This window comes from Gopherus flavomarginatus, chromosome 17, assembly GCF_025201925.1.
Source record: "Gopherus flavomarginatus isolate rGopFla2 chromosome 17, rGopFla2.mat.asm, whole genome shotgun sequence".
Taxonomy (NCBI): Eukaryota; Metazoa; Chordata; order Testudines; family Testudinidae; genus Gopherus; species Gopherus flavomarginatus.
In genome coordinates, this window is record NC_066633.1 from 9,096,568 (window position 1) to 9,116,565 (window position 19,998).

At 50.6% G+C, this 19,998-nt stretch overlaps 2 protein-coding genes across 8 annotated transcripts in view; one reads left to right on the top strand and one right to left on the bottom strand.

Moving 5' to 3' along the window:
* SLC2A6 (solute carrier family 2 member 6) lies at positions 1-10,384 on the top strand. Its single transcript, XM_050927072.1, has 10 exons — positions 1-363; positions 2,298-2,460; positions 3,102-3,308; positions 4,201-4,300; positions 5,152-5,363; positions 5,772-5,924; positions 7,612-7,720; positions 7,994-8,176; positions 8,619-8,764; positions 10,220-10,384. Exons 1-10 carry the CDS (start codon positions 257-259, stop codon positions 10,382-10,384), a joined length of 1,545 nt encoding a protein of 514 aa, XP_050783029.1. The 5' UTR covers positions 1-256.
* The window catches only part of CACFD1 (calcium channel flower domain containing 1), a 25,597-nt gene continuing 10,640 nt past the window's right edge, over positions 5,042-19,998 (bottom strand). Inside the window, exons 5-7 of one of the 7 annotated variants that reach the window (XR_007770065.1) lie at positions 18,010-18,324; positions 10,128-10,321; positions 5,404-5,942 (exon numbers count right to left, since the gene is read on the bottom strand). Coding sequence is in view for 1 of the 7 variants with exons in the window: in XM_050927076.1 (XP_050783033.1) it covers positions 18,231-18,324 (94 nt within the window). In the remaining 6 variants the exon portion in view is untranslated. The other 6 variants (XR_007770066.1, XR_007770062.1, XR_007770064.1 and 3 more) reach the window with 6 other exon arrangements.

Here is a 19,998-nt window from a genome sequence, read left to right on the forward strand (position 1 = left end):
CCTCTTCTGGGGCACTCGGCCGCTCACCCACCAGCACAGATTGCACCGCTTAAGCAAGGCTTTGAGCTGCCTCCTCACATCTCTCTCTTGCTCGCGCTCTCTCTCTTTCACTTTTGTTCCTGCTTGTCCCTTGGAGACAATCCCAAGCTAGCAGCAGCCCAGAAAGCTGCAGAGGCATCAGACCCGCTGGGGACGGTGGCTCCTGCAGCCCGTGCTGCCCAGCCTGCCTTGCCACTGGAGAGACCAGGACAAACTGATGCCCATGGACGCCAGCACACAGAAACCGCTCCTGGGAGCGCCTGACTCAGCCTATCAGACCTTCCCACAGAGGAATGCCCACCAGCTGGACCGGGAATACATCAGGTAGGAGCTGGGCTAGCCCCACTGGGCGCTCTCGCCCAGGGGAAGGGGTCTGACTGATGGGAGCCCAGGTGGGGCCATTGCTCTCAGAGAGGAACATGTACGAGTGACACACCTGTCCTGGGGCTGCTCCTCTCCCTGCCTGTGCCCATTTCAGTGGAATTGGGAGAAAGGCCTCATCTGCTCTTCACTGTCCAGGATCATTACTGAGTCATCAGTATTCAGGTGGCACCTGCAGCCCCAGGCAGGCCCTGGAGCCCCACTGTGCCAGGTGCTGTACACGTACACTGAGATCCAGGCCCTGCCGCACAAAGCTCACCATTTAGTTTAAGACCAGAAGCAATGAGTGAGTGTAACAGGTGCAGCTGGTGCAAACTGGCACCGCTCCCCTGGTAACGACAAGGCTATGCTGGGAATGCTGGGGGTGGGGGGCGAGATGAACCGCAGGGAGCTCACACGCTGGCCCGGGCTACCAACACGCACTGCTAGATGGCTCTGAATAGCCGGGACAGCCCTCTGTCTGGCCCCACTGCAATAGGCCCTGTGCCCAAGGGGAGGTCCAGTCAGCGCCCAGAGCTCTGTTCTGTGGCCGGCTCCTGCTCAGCTGAGCCAGACGCCAGGACTGCTGGCTTCGCCAAGCTGGTGGGGCTGGAGTGGGTAGGTGCTATATAGGGAGAGGAAGGATTGTCCAGTGGTTAGGACTGTAGCCTAGGACCTGGGTTCAAGTCCCTGCTATGCCACAGTCATCCTGTGTGACTTCGGGCAGGTCACTTTGCCATTATCTGCCTCAGCTGCCTGTCAGCACAGCAGGATGAAAGCCATGCCCTGCTTCCCGGGGCGGGGCAGGGGGAAGATGCCAACACTGAGGACTGTGAGGTGCTCACACACAACAGTAATGGGGGCCAGATAAGCCTCTCTGGGCATGTCTACACAGCACCAACAGACCCACAGCCGCGAGGTTCAGCATCCAGGTCCATTGAGTCCGGCTCGCTGGGCTCACGCCACGGGGCTAAAAATAGCTGCACAGATATTCAGGCTCGGGCTGGAGCCTGGTCTCTGAGACCCCCGCGGGGAAGGGAGAGTCTCAGAGCCTGAATGATTACACTGCTACTTGTAGCTCCACAGCACCGGCCCTGGGCGCCGAGACTCGCTACCCTGGGGAGAGTTTGCTGGGTCGACGTCCCCTAAGCTGGAGAGATGTGTGCTTTGTCCTGGGTGGGAGGCTGGTCTGGTTCCCACTCTGGGAGAGTGACAGCTTTGTGTTCTGTGACTGCCTGACCCCTGCCCGGTGCACGCCGGGGCACTAGAACAACAATTTACCACATTCAAAAGGAAAACTGCCCCCAGACAGCCCTCCCACCAGCTGACAAGGGCTAAAGGGAGCAGAGGAACTCCAGTGCACCACACAGAGGCAGCCCCACGGCCACTTCTGCATTCTTCAGCCTCGGGTACATGAGGGTTCCTGGAAGCTGTGAAGCAGGTTTAAAGACCTCACTGGCTTTGGAAAGGCTCATATTTCACAGCCCAACCTGCCTGACATCTCCAGACATTTTCACTGCCTGACATCTCCAGCCCCACCGTCTTCCCAACCCCTTATAACCCACAAGGTCCTGGTCTCCCACTCACAGTGGGACAGCTTACAAAAAGGCCCATTATTTACCAGGGACCATAGTTATGCATTAATAATGTCATGTATAAAGCGCCCCTGTCCCCAGGCGCCGCTCAGGGCTCCACACAGCAGAAAGCCCATTCCACCAGCACGCTTCAGAATCTGTAACCAACATCATCAAGGAGGGCTGGAAAAGAGGGGCTGAAGGTAAAGCAGGGTTTGGTGGTGGCACAGCAGAAGTGCCTGGGAGCCTAGTGAGGAAAATCCTTTGGGATAAATAGGGCTTGATCTCTCCTGCTCCCTCTCTTGTCCTGTCTTTCTCCTACAGAACCCTTCAAAACAAGCGGCTCTTTCTAGCAGCTTTCGCTGCCGTCCTGGGGAACTTCAATTTCGGGTACGCACTGGTTTACACATCCCCTGTGATCCCTGCCTTGGAAACATCCAACATTCCCACCTTGAAAATCACCCGGGTGGAGGAATCCTGGTTTGGGGTAAGAAGGGGCGTTTTCCTCTGCCTCCGTGGCACGTCACCCCGCCGAGGGGAACAGCACACACGGCAGCTGAGCTGTGAGAAGTGATCCTTGCTGATCCAGTGCTGGGAAATCCTGGGTTAAAGAGCCCTGTGGTTCCGCAAGGAAGTGACTAGTTGGTCTCAACCCGAGACCTTTTGAAGGGCCTGTTTTTCAGAGGGTGAGTGCTCAGCACTTTCTGGAAATCAGGCTCCCTGTTTAGGAATCTCAAGGTGGGCCCCCAAAAAAGTGAGACCCCCTGTCACCAGGCGCTTTTGAAACCATAGGCCCCGGTAACGGTGAAAGGGTAAAATGTGCGTATGTCGCTCCAGAGTGCCACCATGTGGCTGGTGATGGTGGGGCTCTGAAGGGGGAAGGAATGGAAGGGCAGTCGGGGAGGGGGGAAAGGAAATTTCCACGGCTCTGGCAAGGTTACACAGGAAGGCTTGAAAGGATTGGTAGGAAACAGCAGCTAGATAGAGGTTTGCAAATCTGACAGTGACTCAGAGCCACGTTGCCGTGGGAGTTTGGCCATTCCAGGCACTCAGGCCAGGCTGTCCCCCCGAATTGCCATGGGAGGGCACAGAGCCGTCATGTACCTCCCATGCACCCTCCTTTTGCAGTCCATGTTCACGCTGGGCGCTGCCGCAGGGGGTCTCAGCGCCATGCTCCTGAATGACCGCCTGGGTCGGAAGCTGAGCATCATGTTCTCAGCCGTCCCTTCTGCTGTCGGATACGCCTTCATGGGCAGTGCCCAGGGAGTCTGGATGCTGCTGCTGGGGCGACTGCTGACGGGCTTCGCAGGCGGCGTGACGGCGGCATCCATACCGGTAACGAAGTTCAATGAGTTAATGGTTCAATGGCTCCTAGCCCCTCCCCTTCCACTCCTCCCTCCTTGAGGGGTTACCCGAGGTAGCGTGTTAGATCACGGCTGGAGACAGGGCTCCCACATTTAATCAGGGGTCACGGTTACCCCGGCCAGGCCTTGGGAGTTGGGCTGCAATAACCAGGTCCTGCTGCTGCTATAGTAACTCATGGCCTGGAACGTCACAGGGGGTCGGGTGCCTGCTAGGGGCTTGGTAATGGCACACAGGTGACCTTCCTTGCCAGGCACCAAACCCACAGTGCCCTGTTACTCAGTGGCAATTGGGCAGCCTGTGTGCAATGAGTTGGGTGCTTCTCCCAAGGGTGCCCTCCCTCCCCCCGGCAATCGCTGCACCGAGGTCAAGCATTCAATGGGCCTGACCACTGAGCTCCCATCTTACTTGCCCAGTTGGTTCCTCCAGGTCTGGGGGAGGTGCAGGGAGGGAGGGGGACAGTTTCTGTGCTCTGGATAAGAAGAGAACTAGGGCCCTGAGAGCTGTCAGTCGGCACCTTTCCGCGCTGCTAGATGCGCACGCCCACAGAGGAAACGAAGAGCTGGTCTTTGCCCTGTGTTGCCGTCCTCACCACAGTTACTTCCTCCTACATACAGGATGCATTGACGGTAAGATCAGCTCGAGGTGGCTTAAAATAGGGAAGGCAGGAATTGGGCAAGATTGAAAATAACCGGGCTGTGGTTTGCCCCGTTTCTTGCCATGACGGCAAAGACGACTCATTTAAAATGGTGCTCCTGCTTTCATGTTGGCTTTTCCCAGGACACCCCTGGCAGGCACGCTGCAGAGTTCGGGGAGTGACACACACCCCTTCCTGCCCTGTAACCCTGGTGTTACTCTCTTCTAGGTCTATATCTCTGAGATCTCCCACCCTGGGGTCAGAGGAACTTTGGGCGCCTGCCCTCAGATCATGGCTGTCCTTGGCTCCCTCGTCCTCTATGCCCTGGGCAAGTACACACCATAGAGGCTGGTTTCCATCAGTATTCTGGGGGGTGGGTCAAGCACTGGGCAAGTCATGACCATGTGAATGAAAAGAGGCAGAACCTGGTGAAAACTCCAGGAGAAGCCTGGGTGACCACCCAGCTAAGGTCACCATAAGGGATGACCGTGCATTGCAGGAGCATCTTGGCAGGAGACTGTTGAATCTTGACCCTTCATTCTACAGAGGAGACATGGGAAAAACCCACGGTCAGATGGGTATAGATAATGACCACATGGCCAACGTGGGTGGATTTGTAGCAATTATGTTGTTATTACAATGACTCAGCACCTCAGTCCCGGCATCATCAAAAGTGAAGAAAGATTATTCCCACCACTGTGTGCAGCCCAGAACAGCTGGCCATGGAGGGACTTTTCTCCATTTCTATTGGGTGCTGCCAGCTGCTGGAGGCAGAACACCACATTTGATGGGCCCCTGGTCTGTTGGGCGGGCTGGGATGGGGTTCTGCAGGGAAAGGAAGGTCTAGCCAGCTGCCGTCTAGCTAGAGTGGGTTGAAACTTTTCCACTGAAACACTTTTTTCTGATGGAAAATGGCTTTTCCAAACAGAATTTTTCATGAAAAATGGTCATTGTGTCCCAAATTTTGATGTTTTTGTTGAAAAACAAAAAAAAAAATTCAATAACTGAAAATGTTGTGGGGTTTTGGGTTTTTTTTTTTTGACAAAAACACACAAAAATGATTTTTTTAATGAAACCAATTTTTTTATTTGAATCAAAACTTTTTTGCGGGGAGGTGAAGAGGGGAGAATCATTTCCCGGGCAGCCCTGCCTTTAACATCCTGCCGCTGCTTCCTGCAGGCCTGAAGCTCTCCTGGCGCTGGCTGGCCGTGGCTGGGGAAGTGCCAGTTCTCACTATGATCATCCTGCTCTGCTTCATGCCCAACTCACCCCGTTTCCTCATCTCGAAGGGGAAGGACGACGAGGCAGTTGGGGTGCTGCGCTGGCTCCGGGGACAGAACACGGATTTCCACCGGGAATTTGAGCAAATCAAAGAAAGCGTGAGGCAACAGGTGCAGTGGGATGAGGCCGCTGAGCTGGGGCATGCTGGGAATTCTTACAAGAGAATATTAGAACCACTGCCTCCTTTTCCCCCCCTCCAGCTCCCATAGACTGTAAGCACCACCCTGTACCTGTGCCTGATTGGGAGGAGCAGCATGGCCCAAAGTATGGGGCCTCAGGACACCTGGGTTCTGTTTCCAGCCCTGCCACACCCTTGCTGTGTGACCTTGGGCACATCACTTGCCTCTCTCTATAACGGAGTAATGAGACGTCCCCACCATTGAGCAGAGCTTGGAGACCAAGGGATGAAAATGACCCAGGACTTCTCACCATTCATTTGCTCTGTTCTTTAGGTGCCAGCTCTGGCCCCATGAGTGCAAACGCATGTTTACGTTTCCGCTCTCTGTCTGTGTATCTAGAGCAGACGGATTTCCTGCGCGGAGATCAAGGACCCGTTCATTTACAAACCAATCCTGATCGCGGTGCTAATGAGGTTCCTGCAGCAGCTCTCGGGCGTCACCCCCATCCTGGTGTATTTGCAGTCGATATTTCAGAGCACAGCTGTGATATTGGTAAGTCCCATGGAGGACCTGACTTTCCATTTCCAGTCAATCATGTAAGAACAGGGAGAGTGTTTTAACTTTCAGCTAAAGCCTCAGGTACTGGCCCCACTGCAGGAGACTGAAGCCAACAACCCACCTCTTCAGAGATCATAGAATCATAGAATATCAGGGTTGGAAGGGACCTCAGAAGGTCATCCAGTCAAACCTCCTGCTCAAAGCAGGACCAATCCCCAACTAAATCCTATATCTCTTTGCTCCGTGGCCTAGATATTCAAGTGACTAGTGATTTTGGGGGCCCAACCTGAGACAGCTTAAAGGGGGCTGGTTGTACAGAAGGTGCTGAGCACCCAGCCCCGGAAAACCAGGCCCCTCTAAAGAGTCTCAGGTAGGGCACCAATAAAATGAGATGCTCAAAATCACTAGTCACCTTGCAAAATGTAGGCCCAGACCTACTCCCCTACTCATTCTGAGCCTGTAGAAGCTACACAGGTCATCCCCAATGGCACAGGCATGGAGGGGGGTGTGAGAGGCACATGGGTTCTAGTAAACACAAAGTATTTGTATTGGGGTATTGGCCAATGTTCCCCCATGCTGTGCCCTACCCTGGGGGCAGGACGGCTTCCCCATTCAGCTGCCTTAGTCTGCTGTGGAACAGTTTAATGGCATTAGTGCTGATGTCCCAGTTCCAGTCAGGTGCATTTAGCCCAGGAAAACATCCGTGGCAATTGCTGGGTGCCTGCATCAAACCCAACTCATGGGCAGGGTGAAGCTGAGATTCCCCCTTGCTGCTCTGTCCAATGCTGGGTTTGACAGGACGTGGCTCTCTGACCCACACTGCCCTGCCCAGCACGGAGGCCCTCTTCAACCCTCCTGCCAAGCCTTCTGCCTCTCTCCGCTTTGCAGGGCTGCCCAGAGGATTGAGGGGGCCTGGGGCAAAGCAATTTTGGGGGACCCTTCCATAAAAAAAGTTGCAATTCTATAGAATACTATATTCTTGCAGGGGCCCCTGTGGGGCCCAGGGCCTGGGGCAAATTGCCCCTGTTGCCCCCTCACTCCCCGCCTCAGGCAGCCCTGCCTCTTTGCTTCCAGCATGCACTGGGACGGGGAAGAGCAAACCTTTCTTGAGTTAAAGGCAAAGAACCTATTATCCCTGTAGAGCAAATCAAATACCACGCGGAGCCTCCTCTCTGTCCACTGCAGCCAGGGAGACGCCAGGCTTCTCAGGGGGCATTGTCTCTGGCCATGTCTGGCCCCCTGCTGTCCCAAAGCCATGGCCATGGACAGTGGACTCCATGATAGCCAGTGGAAATTCACTCACAGAACATGGGGGACAAAACTTGGGACCTTCGGTGTCAAAGTCCCAGGCTTTTAGCCCATTGGAGCTAATGGCAAAATTCCTAGGAGGATGTGAGTGATAGCCCCATATTCCAGCAGATCTGATGTTCCAGCCATTGGGGGGCAGCGGTGGGATGCAAGCACACACACACACACACACACACCAGTAGAACGTTACTCCATGCAGCTGGCAGCCTGGTTTATTAGGTCTAACTAAGGAACCATTCTTCTGTGGCTTTCACAGAAATAACAGGAGGCAGGTTTCATGGCTACGACTGAAGGTGATGCAAGCAGGAACCTGTACTGCCTCAGATCTTGCTTCTCACTTTCCTAGTTTTTTGTTTGTTTGTTTTTACTGTAGAAGCCGGAGTACGATGCAGCTATCGTAGGGGGAGTTCGCTTGGTGTCTGTGCTCATCGCCGCTTTCTCTATGGACAAAGCTGGGAGGAAAATTCTTCTCTTCATTTCGGGTATGTCTAGCCCCAAATGCCATAGTGTTCTCTCCCATGCAATGGTGTGGCCATGTGGTGCTCCAGTGGCTTGTTTCCTTTGCACGCTAGAGCAGAGTGAGGGGGACAACACAGCTCACCAACGGGTCTGACTCCCGGTCTCAGGCCTGTGTAAACCAGGAGGAGTAACTCCATGGAACACACTGGAGCTTCACTGGGAGGGCTGAGAGGAAAATTGGGCCTAAGCTCTTCATTTCATCTTTTTGTTTCTCTATTCTTGTTCTCTGTTAACAGCTGGGATCATGCTTGCCTCAAACCTGATCCTGGGGCTCTACATCCACTACACGTCGCCGCCTTCTCACAACTCTACCACGACCATCGTTAACGGGACCCTAGTGAGCCCAGAAAGCCTTACTGCAAAACCCTCCGGCTACATCACCCTCATCCCCCTGGTGGCTACCATGCTCTTTATAATGGGTATGGATTGAAGCTACAATCCACATTCCAGCTGCAGAGGTGTCCCCCATCTGGGACTAACCATCCTGAGCCGGTGTGATATGAGCTGGGGAGATTCCACGCTGGGGCAGGAAGGAAATATTTCTCTGGAAAAACAGTGTTCATGTAGAGACCCTCAGAGGTCTGGGGTGTTGGAACCAGTGGTATAGGCAGAGGAGAGGACCAGAGGCACAGGCTGAATGTTTTTGTCACATGAATATCACCACCGCTTAGGGGCTGTGATCAGCAAGGGCTGGGTGTGAAGATGGATCCCTCACTTTGAAGACCCGCTAGTCTTGGTAGAGTGGCCGGTTGAAACGGAACTAGGAGCAGTCATGGGTCAGGGATTGGCAAGGAACTTTTCAACTCCCTACCCCCTATGGTCCTCTGCTTTTCCCCTAATCTCTCCCTTTTCTCCCACCAGGTTATGCCATGGGCTGGGGCCCCATCACCTGGTTGCTGATGTCAGAGATCCTCCCTCTGAAGGCCCGTGGGGTGGCATCAGGCCTCTGTGTCCTCGTGAGCTGGCTCACGGCCTTTGCGCTGACCAGATTCTTCCTGCTGGTAGTGGTAGGTACAGCTAGTGGCGGCGAGTGGAGGTCAGCCTGAGGGAGGCCTTCGGGGCTTGGCCCTTAATTTATTTATTATCCTTTTTCTAACTGGTGCTAGGCCCTCCAAGGCTGCCACCGCTTGGGAGAAATATGGCAGAGACAGCCAATCCTGTCAGGGACGCAGATAAGGGACTCTGTTCTTGGGAGGCAGCACAGTGGGGAGAGCTGAGAGCTGCAGCACAAAGATGAGATCTATTTTATCCAGGCGTTGGCAGCTTTGGCAACTCACACCATTTTATCGCAACTCTTGCGATGTTTGGTGTTTTGCTTAAAGCCTCAGCTCCTGGAGTCAGGTGATGACCTGAGAATCTCAGCTTTCTCTTTTTTTTTTAAAGTATATTTCTAGCCCTCATGATTGCAGTGCAAAGCTTGAAACCATGACCTGAGTGCAACTCTGAGGCCCAGAAACCAGAAGGAAAATAGAAATTTTTATTTTTTAAAATCTTATGATTTTTATGCCAATCTCTTGATTCAGGCCCCAAAATATCATACTTGGGGTTGGCATTACGAGCTTCCTCCAGAACTTCATGCAGACACACTTAGTTGGCCCACGTATGGCTTTCCACCAGGAGGTCTCCAAATGTCTTGCAAAGGAATGTCAGTGTCACTGTCTCCATTTTACAGATGGAGAAGCAGTGAGGGGGAGCTGAGGGTCACACTTCAGAGCTGGGACTACAACTGAGCTGTCTTGACTCCCTGACCGGTGATTTATCCACTGGACCACACTGCCCCCCATTAGCCCCTTCCATCCAAGACATGTTAATCACATTAATGAAATAATCCTCGCTGTCTCCACGTTAGAGGGGGAAACTCAGATGCAGAGAGATTAGGTGACCTGTGCAGGCCCATACACCAATTTAGTGGCCAAGTTGTGAACTGACTTCCTGTCTCCTGCCCTCATATCCCCATGCTCATGCCTTAACCCCAAGGCCATCCTTAGGTCTATAAGAATGGCCACACTGGAACAGACAAAATAGTCCATCTTGCCCTGTATCCTGTCTTCCGACAGTGGCCGGGGCCAAATGCTTCAGGGGAGTCAATAGAACAGGGCAATTTTGAGTGATCCATCCCCTGTCATCCAGTCCCAGCTTGTGGCAGGCAGAGGTTTAGAGACACCCGGAGCATGGGGTGCATTCCAGACCATCTTGGCTAATAGCCACTGATGGACCTATCCTCCATGAACTTCTCTCATTCGTTTTTTAACCGAATTATACTTTTGCCCTACACAACATCCCCCGGCAATGAGTTCCACAGGTTCGTTGTGCATTGTGTTCCTCTCTGTGTATGAAGTCTCAGAACACAGAGGGAAGGTGTCGACTTACCACTTCCCTTCATTTTCCCCAGTATTTTGCAATCCCCTCTTTCAATGGCTCTCGGGTCCCGAGTCACATGGGCACTTTGTCCTATTTTCCAGCAAGACTTCGGGCTTGAAGTCCCGTTCCTGTTCTTTGCGGTCATCTGCGCAGGGAACCTCCTCTTCACGGGTTGCTGCGTCCCAGAGACCAAAGGCCGATCCCTGGAGCAAATCGAATCCTACTTCAGGACTGGGCGGAGATCCCTTATGAGGCACCATATATGAGAATCCTTAGGAGCACCACCCTTCAGCTGAGCTTTCAAAACAAAATCTGACATGCAAGGGGACAAGAAAAATTTTGTGCTGCTAGAGGCAGAACCTGGCATTTTCTCTGTACCGACCAGGCCTACATACACGGTACATGCAGGCTCGTTGGTGACTGTCTAGTTTTGGATGGAACCATTGTCCTTGAGAATCACACACTGGAATTTCACCTTCTTTTCATGAGTCACTCAACACTATTCTAAGGAACCACTGGTCTCTGGACAGAATGTTAACGACCTGGAATTTCTATCTGTGCGGCTAATTTTAACCTAGATAGCAATACCAGCTCCAGCACAGTCCTGGAGGTAAAGAGGGCTCCTTAAAGTCAAACAAACATAGTCTGTGGACCGGAAAAAACCAGCCGTTTCTTAACACAGCCTGTAAGAGCAAAGCAGCCCAGGGGAAGCAGGGGTTAAATCAAGAGCTTACATTGCTGGCCACTGCCCAGGGTGGGTTGGCAAAGGCCCTTTGTGCAGTTGCAACAATTAAGTGGTTTTGACTCCCATGATCATGGGGCAAGAGACATCACGTTGATTTTTAAGGAAAGGATCTGACGCTCCAGGGCAGTGCCCTGCACTGAGGGAGACTGTGCCTGTCCTAATGACCCCTCCCAATGCACAGTTCCCAGATACGCACCTGGGAAATGTCTGTTCTTTTGTGCAGCATCACTTGGAATCTTACATGAACAGTGATTTCAAAAAAGGCAGCAAGAGGGAGAGAGTTTTTCATATAAAAAGCTGCCACATTTTATTGCTAAAACTGCACATTACACCAGATGCCTAATAAACAGGAGTGAGACCACATTCAGTCCACACAGAAAGGATCCTTAGAACAGAACAAAGAAAGAACAGAAACAAACGCTCAGCGCTAGTGCACCTGCCTCACTATAGGGAGACACATTAGGTGCAGACAATACTTTTGCTGTAGCTACAGACAGGTCCTTCTCCCGCCAGGGATTGTTCTAACAAAGAGGGTGTGAGAGCTGGTTTTCTTCCCATGTTCAGCCACTGAAGGAGGCAGGGGAAGCCTCTCTTGGAGATGTGCTGACTCTCCCATCTTTGAGATTTCCACTACACATGGTTAGCAGCACCTTGTCACCACCATCCTCAGCATCATCACTACAGGGCTACCCTAGTCTCTTGCAGGCTGACTGTCTCACCATAGCACCAGCCAATGCCCACACTATCCCTGGGTCAAACACAACCATGCAAGTAGCTTGTACAGGTTTTGAACAGCAGCCCGTACCAAAGGAGCCTGGAGTTTCCGGAACAGCAAAGACCCTGGTTTTGGACTGACTGTCCAACCATTTATCCAGCCACACGAACACTGTACCAGCAGATGATTCACTGACTTGCCTGCTCCCTTCCATTACTAGTACACCTCAGTGCACTGGAACTGGGAGCAGTGGGATGAAATTAAGACAGGGTTCATTTGGGCTGGATATCAGGAAAGGTTTCCTAATACTGAGACCTCCTGGATTGGACTGGAGAATAGTCCCTAAAGGCAATGATGGAATTCCCTTCAGATGAGACATTTCAAACTGCATGGGACAGATGAGTAGAAGGTAGAGATGGGTCAAAACCAGAACTCCAGATCCAAACACCTCTGGACTTCAGGAAATTTCAGATCCAGACCCGAACTTTGCAGCTCAGGCCCATATCTACCATGCACTGGCTAGGGTTTGACTAAGTGTGACCCAGCACTGTAAGGGTTCCCTGCAGCTCTTACTTAAGTCGCGGATGCTCAGCACCTTTGGAAATCCTGCCCAAAACTTCTTCCATCTCAAATGCATTCGGACCAAATCCTGAAGTCTTTGAAACTCTCATGGAAGCCAGTGGGCAATTTGCCTGAGTAAAGAGTGAGTGAGGCCAGAGCAAGAACCTCAGGGTTTGGCCTAAGGGAGTTTTGCATGAGTATAAAACTGGGAAGGATGTTGGGTTGTTCTCTATGATGAGAACTTTATTCTTTGAGTGTAGCTTCTTTTCCTTCATACCCACACTGGTCCATATTCTGCTATTAAGTCCAAAGTCTCAGAAATCACAGTGGCTCTTTCCAGAGGTAGAATGGTCTTTTATTCACTGCATACACAAAGAATCAATTAATGAGTCTTACAAAACCAGCGCTCGCCGCCTTCTAAAGCAGCAAGGCTTAGGTACATAGTATAAATGAAGCTTCAAGTCTTCCCTTTAATGCCCAGTTTAAAATTGTCCCAGATGGAAATGGAGCTTGCAAATACAGCGCTGTCGCCTTTTATGAATAAAATAGACGAGGACAGATTAGTAACTTTGCTTATGTTGTGCAAACGTGCTTTGGGAACGAGAACTTACCAGACGGCACTGTGTCTGGTGGTGGTGTGCACCTTTGCACCCAGTACCTGCGTATGTTCGTTTGCAATGCCACGCTCTTTGCAGCCAATGAATTCCCATCTCTCTGTAATTTGCACATTATACAACCTCCTTCCCTCTGGTCAGTTCTCTCCTGAGAGGCCTTTCCAGCATGACCCAGTTCACATGGAACACAGAGATTCCTTGTCTGTAAAGACCCCTTGAAGTGCGGCCCTGCAGCCTACACATCACCAGTGTCTGAAGGGTTAGTGTCGGGGTTGGACTGAGACTGTAAACTCCCTGGGGCAGGTACTGGAACTTCATCTATGCTTGTACTGCTCGTGACGGTGCTCAGCAAGTACTATTAATAACCACCCAGCACTGTGAATGGATCTACTCACTACTGTATTCATCATAGTAATCTTAAGGGTCTTATCTACACCCCCAAAAGTAATTGCTTATCCATGCTAGAATCAGGGCCAGGCTAACTACAACTGTATTTACTGCTGCTGCTCCGAAAAGCCCTTTATGTGGCATGTCTAATACAGAATTCAGCAGTAAGGAGGGTTGTCAGCCTGCTGAAGTCTACAGTCATGATAACAACTATCACGGAGTCATCTGCAGCATGAAGAGGGTCTTCGGCTTTAAAGCCCAAGTTGCCAAAAGGGCCCACTAATTTTGGGTGCCCCATGCTGGTCCTGAAGTCAATGGGATTTGTGGGTGCTTGGCACCTCTGGAAATCAGGTCCTGGGGGTCTCGAGACACCCAAATTTAGTGGCCACTTGAAAATTCTGGCCAAAGGCTTGTACTCCATCCTTGCAGAAACTTCCTTGTGTCCCCAGTTCATGCTGGATGCTTAACTCAGAGCACGTTCTTAAGGCTCATAGAAGCCAGTGGGGCCTAAGCACATGGCTAAGTTCTTTGCTGAACTGGGGCCTGACCCCAGACACTGGGGCTCAGAACACAAGATGATCTCATGAGACCTCCTACTGAGGTCTGGGGGAGTTGTGCCATTGACACCAATGGAAGCAAGATCAGACCATGCAAGCTGGCCAATCTTCGTAAATACTTGAAAGGTCAAAAAGTGCTCAGATGTTATTGTAGCAGGGGCCTTGTGAGAACCCCATACTGACAGGAATCTAGGCACAGCATGGTGAATTAAGGACCTCGCCACTTCACTGGCTTACTTCTGTGGGTGTAGGTTAGACTCCATGTTAGTCTATCACATCTGCTTTGCTTTTAATTTCCTTTTATTCAGGCTAGTGTATAACTACTCACAGAACAAAGCAATCACCACTAATTCATGCCAGCAACTATATGCTTTACTCTGCAATATCCTTCTACTGAATACTAGTCTAACTTCACTAAACCCCATTGAAATCAATGGTGCAATTGTCCCATTCACTCCGTGGGACATTACACTTTTCTGTTTTTATCTAGTAAAGGTATTGCACAGGGACACTGTCCAGACAGGGCTGCTGTCACATGACACGCTCCATCACCAGTCTTATTCTGAGGTATCCTTTAAACACAGAATCACTGTATGTTATCCATTCCATGAAGGGCCCATTAGCATTAGTGGTGCAAGTTATCGAGGTGCCATGCTAGCTAGTAACTCAAATACCCTGGAAAGTCAATGCTCCATGTGCAGGAAGGTCCATGTACAGTAATGCGGCTCTAACACAGAGCTAGGGGCTCAAAAATGGGATCAGACCATTTATTAAACACAGTAGCATCTGGGTTGACAATTCACGTAAAGCGATGGAGGTGCTAAGATCCTAGGGAGAGGGGACTTTGAACAAAACAGCTGCTAAAGACTGAGCTGCAGGGACGTATGCATGTCTGTGAGTCTGTCTGTCTGTCCAATACACCCTGGGCTAGATCAGGGGTTCTCAAACTGGGGGTCGGGACCCTCAGGGGGCTGGGAGGTTATTACATGGGGGGGTCACAAGCTGTCAGCCTCTGCCCCAAACCCAGTTTGCCTCCAGCATTTATAACGGTATTAAATATATTTAAAAGAGTTTTTCATTTCTAAGGGGGGGTCACACTCAGAGGCTTGTTATGTGAAAGGGGTCACCAGGACAAAAGTTTGAGAACCACTGGGCTAGAGTCTCGGCTGGTGTAAATCTGCAGAGCTCCTTTGACTTTAATGGAGTGACAGCAATTTGCACCAGATGAGGCTTTGGCCCCAATAACCTTAGAAGGCACCATCAGCTCGCTCTGCAATACACACACTAATGCCTTCCAGCAAAATGAAACCAGCAGCCTGATTTTTCCACAAGACAGGGCTCAACCCTGCTTCCACTGAGGTCGCTGAAGTTTTGCCATTGACGTCAGTGACTACAGGATCTGTGCTTGCCACAACCATATCTGAACTGGATTGTTGTTAACATGGTGTCAGCCAAACTGTGAACACAACTTAAAAAGATCATTTCACACACTGACTCTGCGGCTGGAAAGCGACAAGTCAGCTGGTTGGTAAATCCCTCTCCTGGGTGTGTAATAAACAGCACCATACCCTAAAGGCTGAAACAGTTCAGAGCATTTTCTTACAGTAGCTAGGGCTCCTCTCTTTGCCCAGAGAGACACCTGAAATTAAAAGACACATTCCCTTGAACTATGGCAAAACACTGTCCTCTGTTAAATAGTGTTTCCTTCTATGTCTAGTGAGAACAGTCCTAGCAGAAATACTTAAATACCCCAAAATAAATTATTCTTCCACTTCTCAACCAGAACAAAAAGCAACAGTGTAAAACAAAACCATAAATTCAGCGTCAACCTATGATCAGAAGACAGTGTAGGGGTCAGTGTGGAGAAAAGAGGGAACTGGACTTAGAGAATGATCCATACCTGGCAGAAAAGAATCAGACAGAGAATGCGATTAGGGCACTGTTTATGTAGAATGTTATATAGAAGAAGCGAGTTCTGTAGTCCATCCAGTACAAAACTGGTGAATGTGAATTTGATCCTACACCACAGTGTCAATGGGAGTTTCACCACTGACCTGAACAGGAGCAGGATCAGAGCCTGTGTGCCCAAGTAGAAAGCGGGTATGATGCATATTAATTACTAAAGAGCCTTTTTTCCCCCCTGCCAGGAAGATCCCAAAACTGCACCACCGAGAATCCTCAAGCCCTGCTTTAAAATATAGCCACCTCTGCGATAGCGCATGGCAGCAGTTTAACCATGCACAGCAGCAGAGTAAAACAGGAAGTGACGACAAACAGTTGAATTCATTTGGTTACACCTGTAGGATGTGAAAGACTTCTCAAGTGTAGTGTACAGTTATAGCTTGTTAAAACCCACAAAGCTATTATGTCGCCTTTTTCTTCTGCGAGCGAAGAGCCACATTTTGCTCTCAGCTAAACCAGTGTAACTCCAGAGTCATCCGCTGAGCGCAGTGGAATTAATCTGGATTACTCAGAGCGCAGAATCTGGGCTCAAGTTCCAAGGCACCAGGTTAGAGTTAATGTTATTTTTATCTGCACTTTGTCTAGTGGCTCCAGGACAGGATGAGGCCTTTACTTTCACAGTTTAAAAGGAAATCAAATGGTCACAAAGCGTGCTATGGGAGGCAACAGCTGCAAACAGTAAGTAGTGTCTAGTTGGACGAGTCAGAGGGTCCATTCATGAGCACGGCCTCTTTAAAGTAGGAGCAACTTGGGACAGAAAAGTTAACTAGGGGAGAACAATATGAGCTGGAATGGGCTGGCAGTGTCCTTGCTGCTGGATGCAACGAATGCACCTGACTCTGTGCAAGTGCACTACAACCTGACAGACTATCCTCTCAGCGACACATGATGATAGGGCAGCGGCAGGGACACAAGAGCATTATTAGAGCAGGACACAAATTCCATGGTATAAAGTGAGTTGGTTCATCTTAGAAATTCCTAAGCAAATTTTACCGGGCGGATGCAGCGTAGAACGCTTCCCAGATCTGAGGCATCCCAACGCGGCAAGGAAAAGCTTGCCACCTGCCCACGCAGCAGCAATATGGGGGGTTGCAAGCCACCTGCTTTTTGGCATGCACCGAAATGCTAATGTCGGCGTGGGACAGAAAAAAAGGATATGTCCCACGTCCGTAGGTACTGACTCTGCATGGAGAGGCAGTAGGAGAAAGAGTACCTAAGGAGGTTTAAGATTCCAAATCAGAATCTGGGCACCTGAGCAAGGGACCTTCCTTCATACCAGTTACCGTATGTCACAGTTTAAATGGACAGGACTAGCAAAATCCTGCTCAGCTCAAGGAATGTTACCCTCATTTCTGCTGAGGGAAAGAAATTCTTACTCCCCTATTCCTCCAGTGAAAGGGTGAGTGGTAACAGGAGAATTAAAAAAAATCCCTACAGAGACAAACTGAGGAGCTGATCTGGTTCAAGGCCTCTGTGCAACGCAGGCGCTGCCTGCCCACGCAGAGGGATGTGGAGGTTGTGCTCTACACGTGTTAGGACCTGATCCAAAATCCATCCAAGATTGTGGGAGTCTCTCCATTAACTTCTGTGGGCTTCCAATCAGGTCTCTGGAGGATTTGTTATTGTCTTAAGTTACTTCTGTGCTGTCAAAGGTGTTTCGCTACATGGCAGTAATTCCTGACCTAACTGCCCCTAATCTAAAACCCTAAAATAAAGCAACACCAAGGATCAATTAGTTCCTAACACAATCCATCCAGCCATCAGCACTACTGTATATCATTAAACCTTAGATTAGCATAGTACACCCTTAAAAATCCATACCACAGAGCACCACTGAAGACTTGTAATGCACAAAAAGCCAGACTTTTTGCAAGGGCCAATGGGCAACCTCCCAATCACTTCAGTGGGACCAGCAACTGGCCCCATAGTGCACTCTGGAAATGGGGGAATGCATCTCAGCTGGGATGGTAAGAGCTTGCCCAGTGTTCCTAATTCACCTTCCAGAAGCCAGGTATCCAGAACGCAGGGCTCCTGGTACGTCTTCCATCTCTTCTCAGCCAATGCCCAGATTAGCCTGCAAGTGAAATTATCGCCAGCAAAAACCCCACTGTACATCTCGATCCCCCGTGGTGAACTAGGGACCTTGCTGAGGAATGCACACATCCTATCAGCTTTGCTAAGCAGCACTTGGAGAGTCAGCTGAGATTTAAGTCACACACACCTGGTGGCAAAAAGGGATTTTCAGATCTTTGGTTCTGGGTATAACCTGGGCTGGGCAGGGCAGCTAATCACACAAGAGGTTTCTTCCCAGTGAAACCTGCGTCTTCCAGTTGCAATATGCAATACTCACAGACTGAGACGCCTCCATGTGAGGCTCTTTCGAGGTTATTTTGGAGAGCAAAGTGTCATCTCTTGCCCCTTAGAATTCTAGTTGCTGCAGTGTTTGGAAAGTTCACCGAGGAGCTGATAGAAGAGTGATCAGATTCGTGTCAGAATGGATTGCCACTGTGTTTTTAAAGTCTCAGTGCCGGCAGGACGTGGTTCCGCAGGAGCGTCACCCAGGAGAGAATTCTACAGTGCCTGCCCCTCCAGAGTCCCCGTTAGCTTCTCCTCATCTGCTTGCTTCTGCTGTTGCTGGATTCTTGCATAGGAAATGGCATCCCCTCTGCAGAGAGAAGGGACAGCATTAGAACTTAAGCTATTCAGGGGCAAGGCTGTCCTCTGTGTGTGTGTGCAGCACCGAGCACAAGGCAGCCCTGATCCAGAGTGGGGCCTCTTGGTGCTACTAGAATCCAAAGAGTAAATAATAACTACGGTGAAAAACTCAACAGTCAACAAGGTACGACAGGCAGGTGAGGAGGATTGGGAATGAAAGGAATCACCCGCTACTGACTTCTCAGGCACCTGAGCCTGCTCCCACTGGAATCAGTGGGTGTTTTACTATTGACCTGATCAGTTGCAGAATCTAACCCCATCTGAACAGATCTGGCTTTGGGGCTGGGATTCGCCGTCATCTCAGCTAGGGCGATTTAGCTCCACAACTGAAGTTTTGTAAACAACAAAAGGCAAAGGTTTACAGAGCCTGGGCCCCTGAGAACTGCTCTCGGCCATGATTTTCATTTAATGCCAGTGAAAAACGTGTTTTCTTGCTCTCCAGCAGCATTTGCAGCCCAAATGCCAGCTTAGCACACAAGCACTAGAAAATGAAACTAACCAGAAATGTTAAAGTGAAGCTGACGGGAATTTCCTTTGGGTTGCAGAAAGCAACTAATAGCATAAAAGAAAATCAGAGGGGCAAAATTCTGCTTTAATCATATAAAGCATGGTGAGTATTACAGGCAAGGAGATTTCTAAACACACCCACAAGATTCCAAACCCGAAAGGGTCCCTTTAAAAACTTGCTGACATGTGCTGGGAAAATTCTTTATTGGTATGTTGCAAGCTTCCACAGTGTGAGTTTATGGCTGTAACGGGGATGTCCACCCCACAAGAGGCCTGAGCAGGTTAAAAAGGGCCCATTAACTTTGTAGGCTGCACCTGGAGGAGAGCCAGGGCTGGATAAAGGCTAGCTGAAGATGAAGCCCCGCTGGGCTTGTACAAAGCCAGGAAGTTGAGCACAAGAGGAGGCCACAGGGAGCAGCTGTGCAGTCGCTCCCTACAGAGAAAGGGAGCTGTCTAGGGATGAGGCATCGTCATAGGGGGAAAGTAAGTCTTGGAATCCCACCCTGGACTCCAGAGACTGGCCAGGAGCCACAGGGAGCATAGGCAAGCTGGCAAACCCAGAGGTGGGCCCAGAGACAGAGAAGTAGCGAGGGAGGAAGGAGCTCAGGGAAACAGAAACGGTCTGAAGCTTGAGTAGAACATGGTTGCAAGACACAGCATCCCTGGGCTGGAACTCAGAGTAGCAGGTGGTTCCCCTACCAGGCACTGAGCCTGGGCTTGGACCGGAAGACTACCTGACATGGCACACAGACAGCTTGTCCAGTGGGAAAGGGAGGACTAGATCGTGATCTGGCCAGAGGGCTGAGTCACGAAGAGAGAGCAACCCAAGTCCCAGAGAGAGAGAGAGGCAACAGTGCAAGCAACCTATGGAAAATGGCACCAGATGCAGCGAGAGCTGATCCCCAGCCCCAAGGAGGCACCCCAGCAGTGAACGCACCTCGTTACAAGGATGCTCTGACCCTGGCTCTCCTAGTGTGCTCAGAAAGACATTAGCTTTCTTAAGATATGCTCTCCGTGAAGCACTCCTAGCCCCCAAGTCCTGCCACACAAACTGTTTGCATGAACCTCGACTGCTGCAGGTATAATTAAATACCACCCACGCAGGGCCCAGTCTCGC

Coding starts and splice junctions, on each gene's coding strand:
- SLC2A6 (XM_050927072.1), top strand. CDS start 257: ATGCCCATGGACGCCAGCACACAGAAACCGCTCCTGGGAGCGCCTGAC. Junction 2,461..3,101: donor TGGAGGAATCCTGGTTTGGG/GTAAGAAGGGGC, acceptor CTCCTTTTGCAG/TCCATGTTCACGCTGGGCGC. Junction 4,301..5,151: donor CCTCGTCCTCTATGCCCTGG/GCAAGTACACAC, acceptor TGCTTCCTGCAG/GCCTGAAGCTCTCCTGGCGC.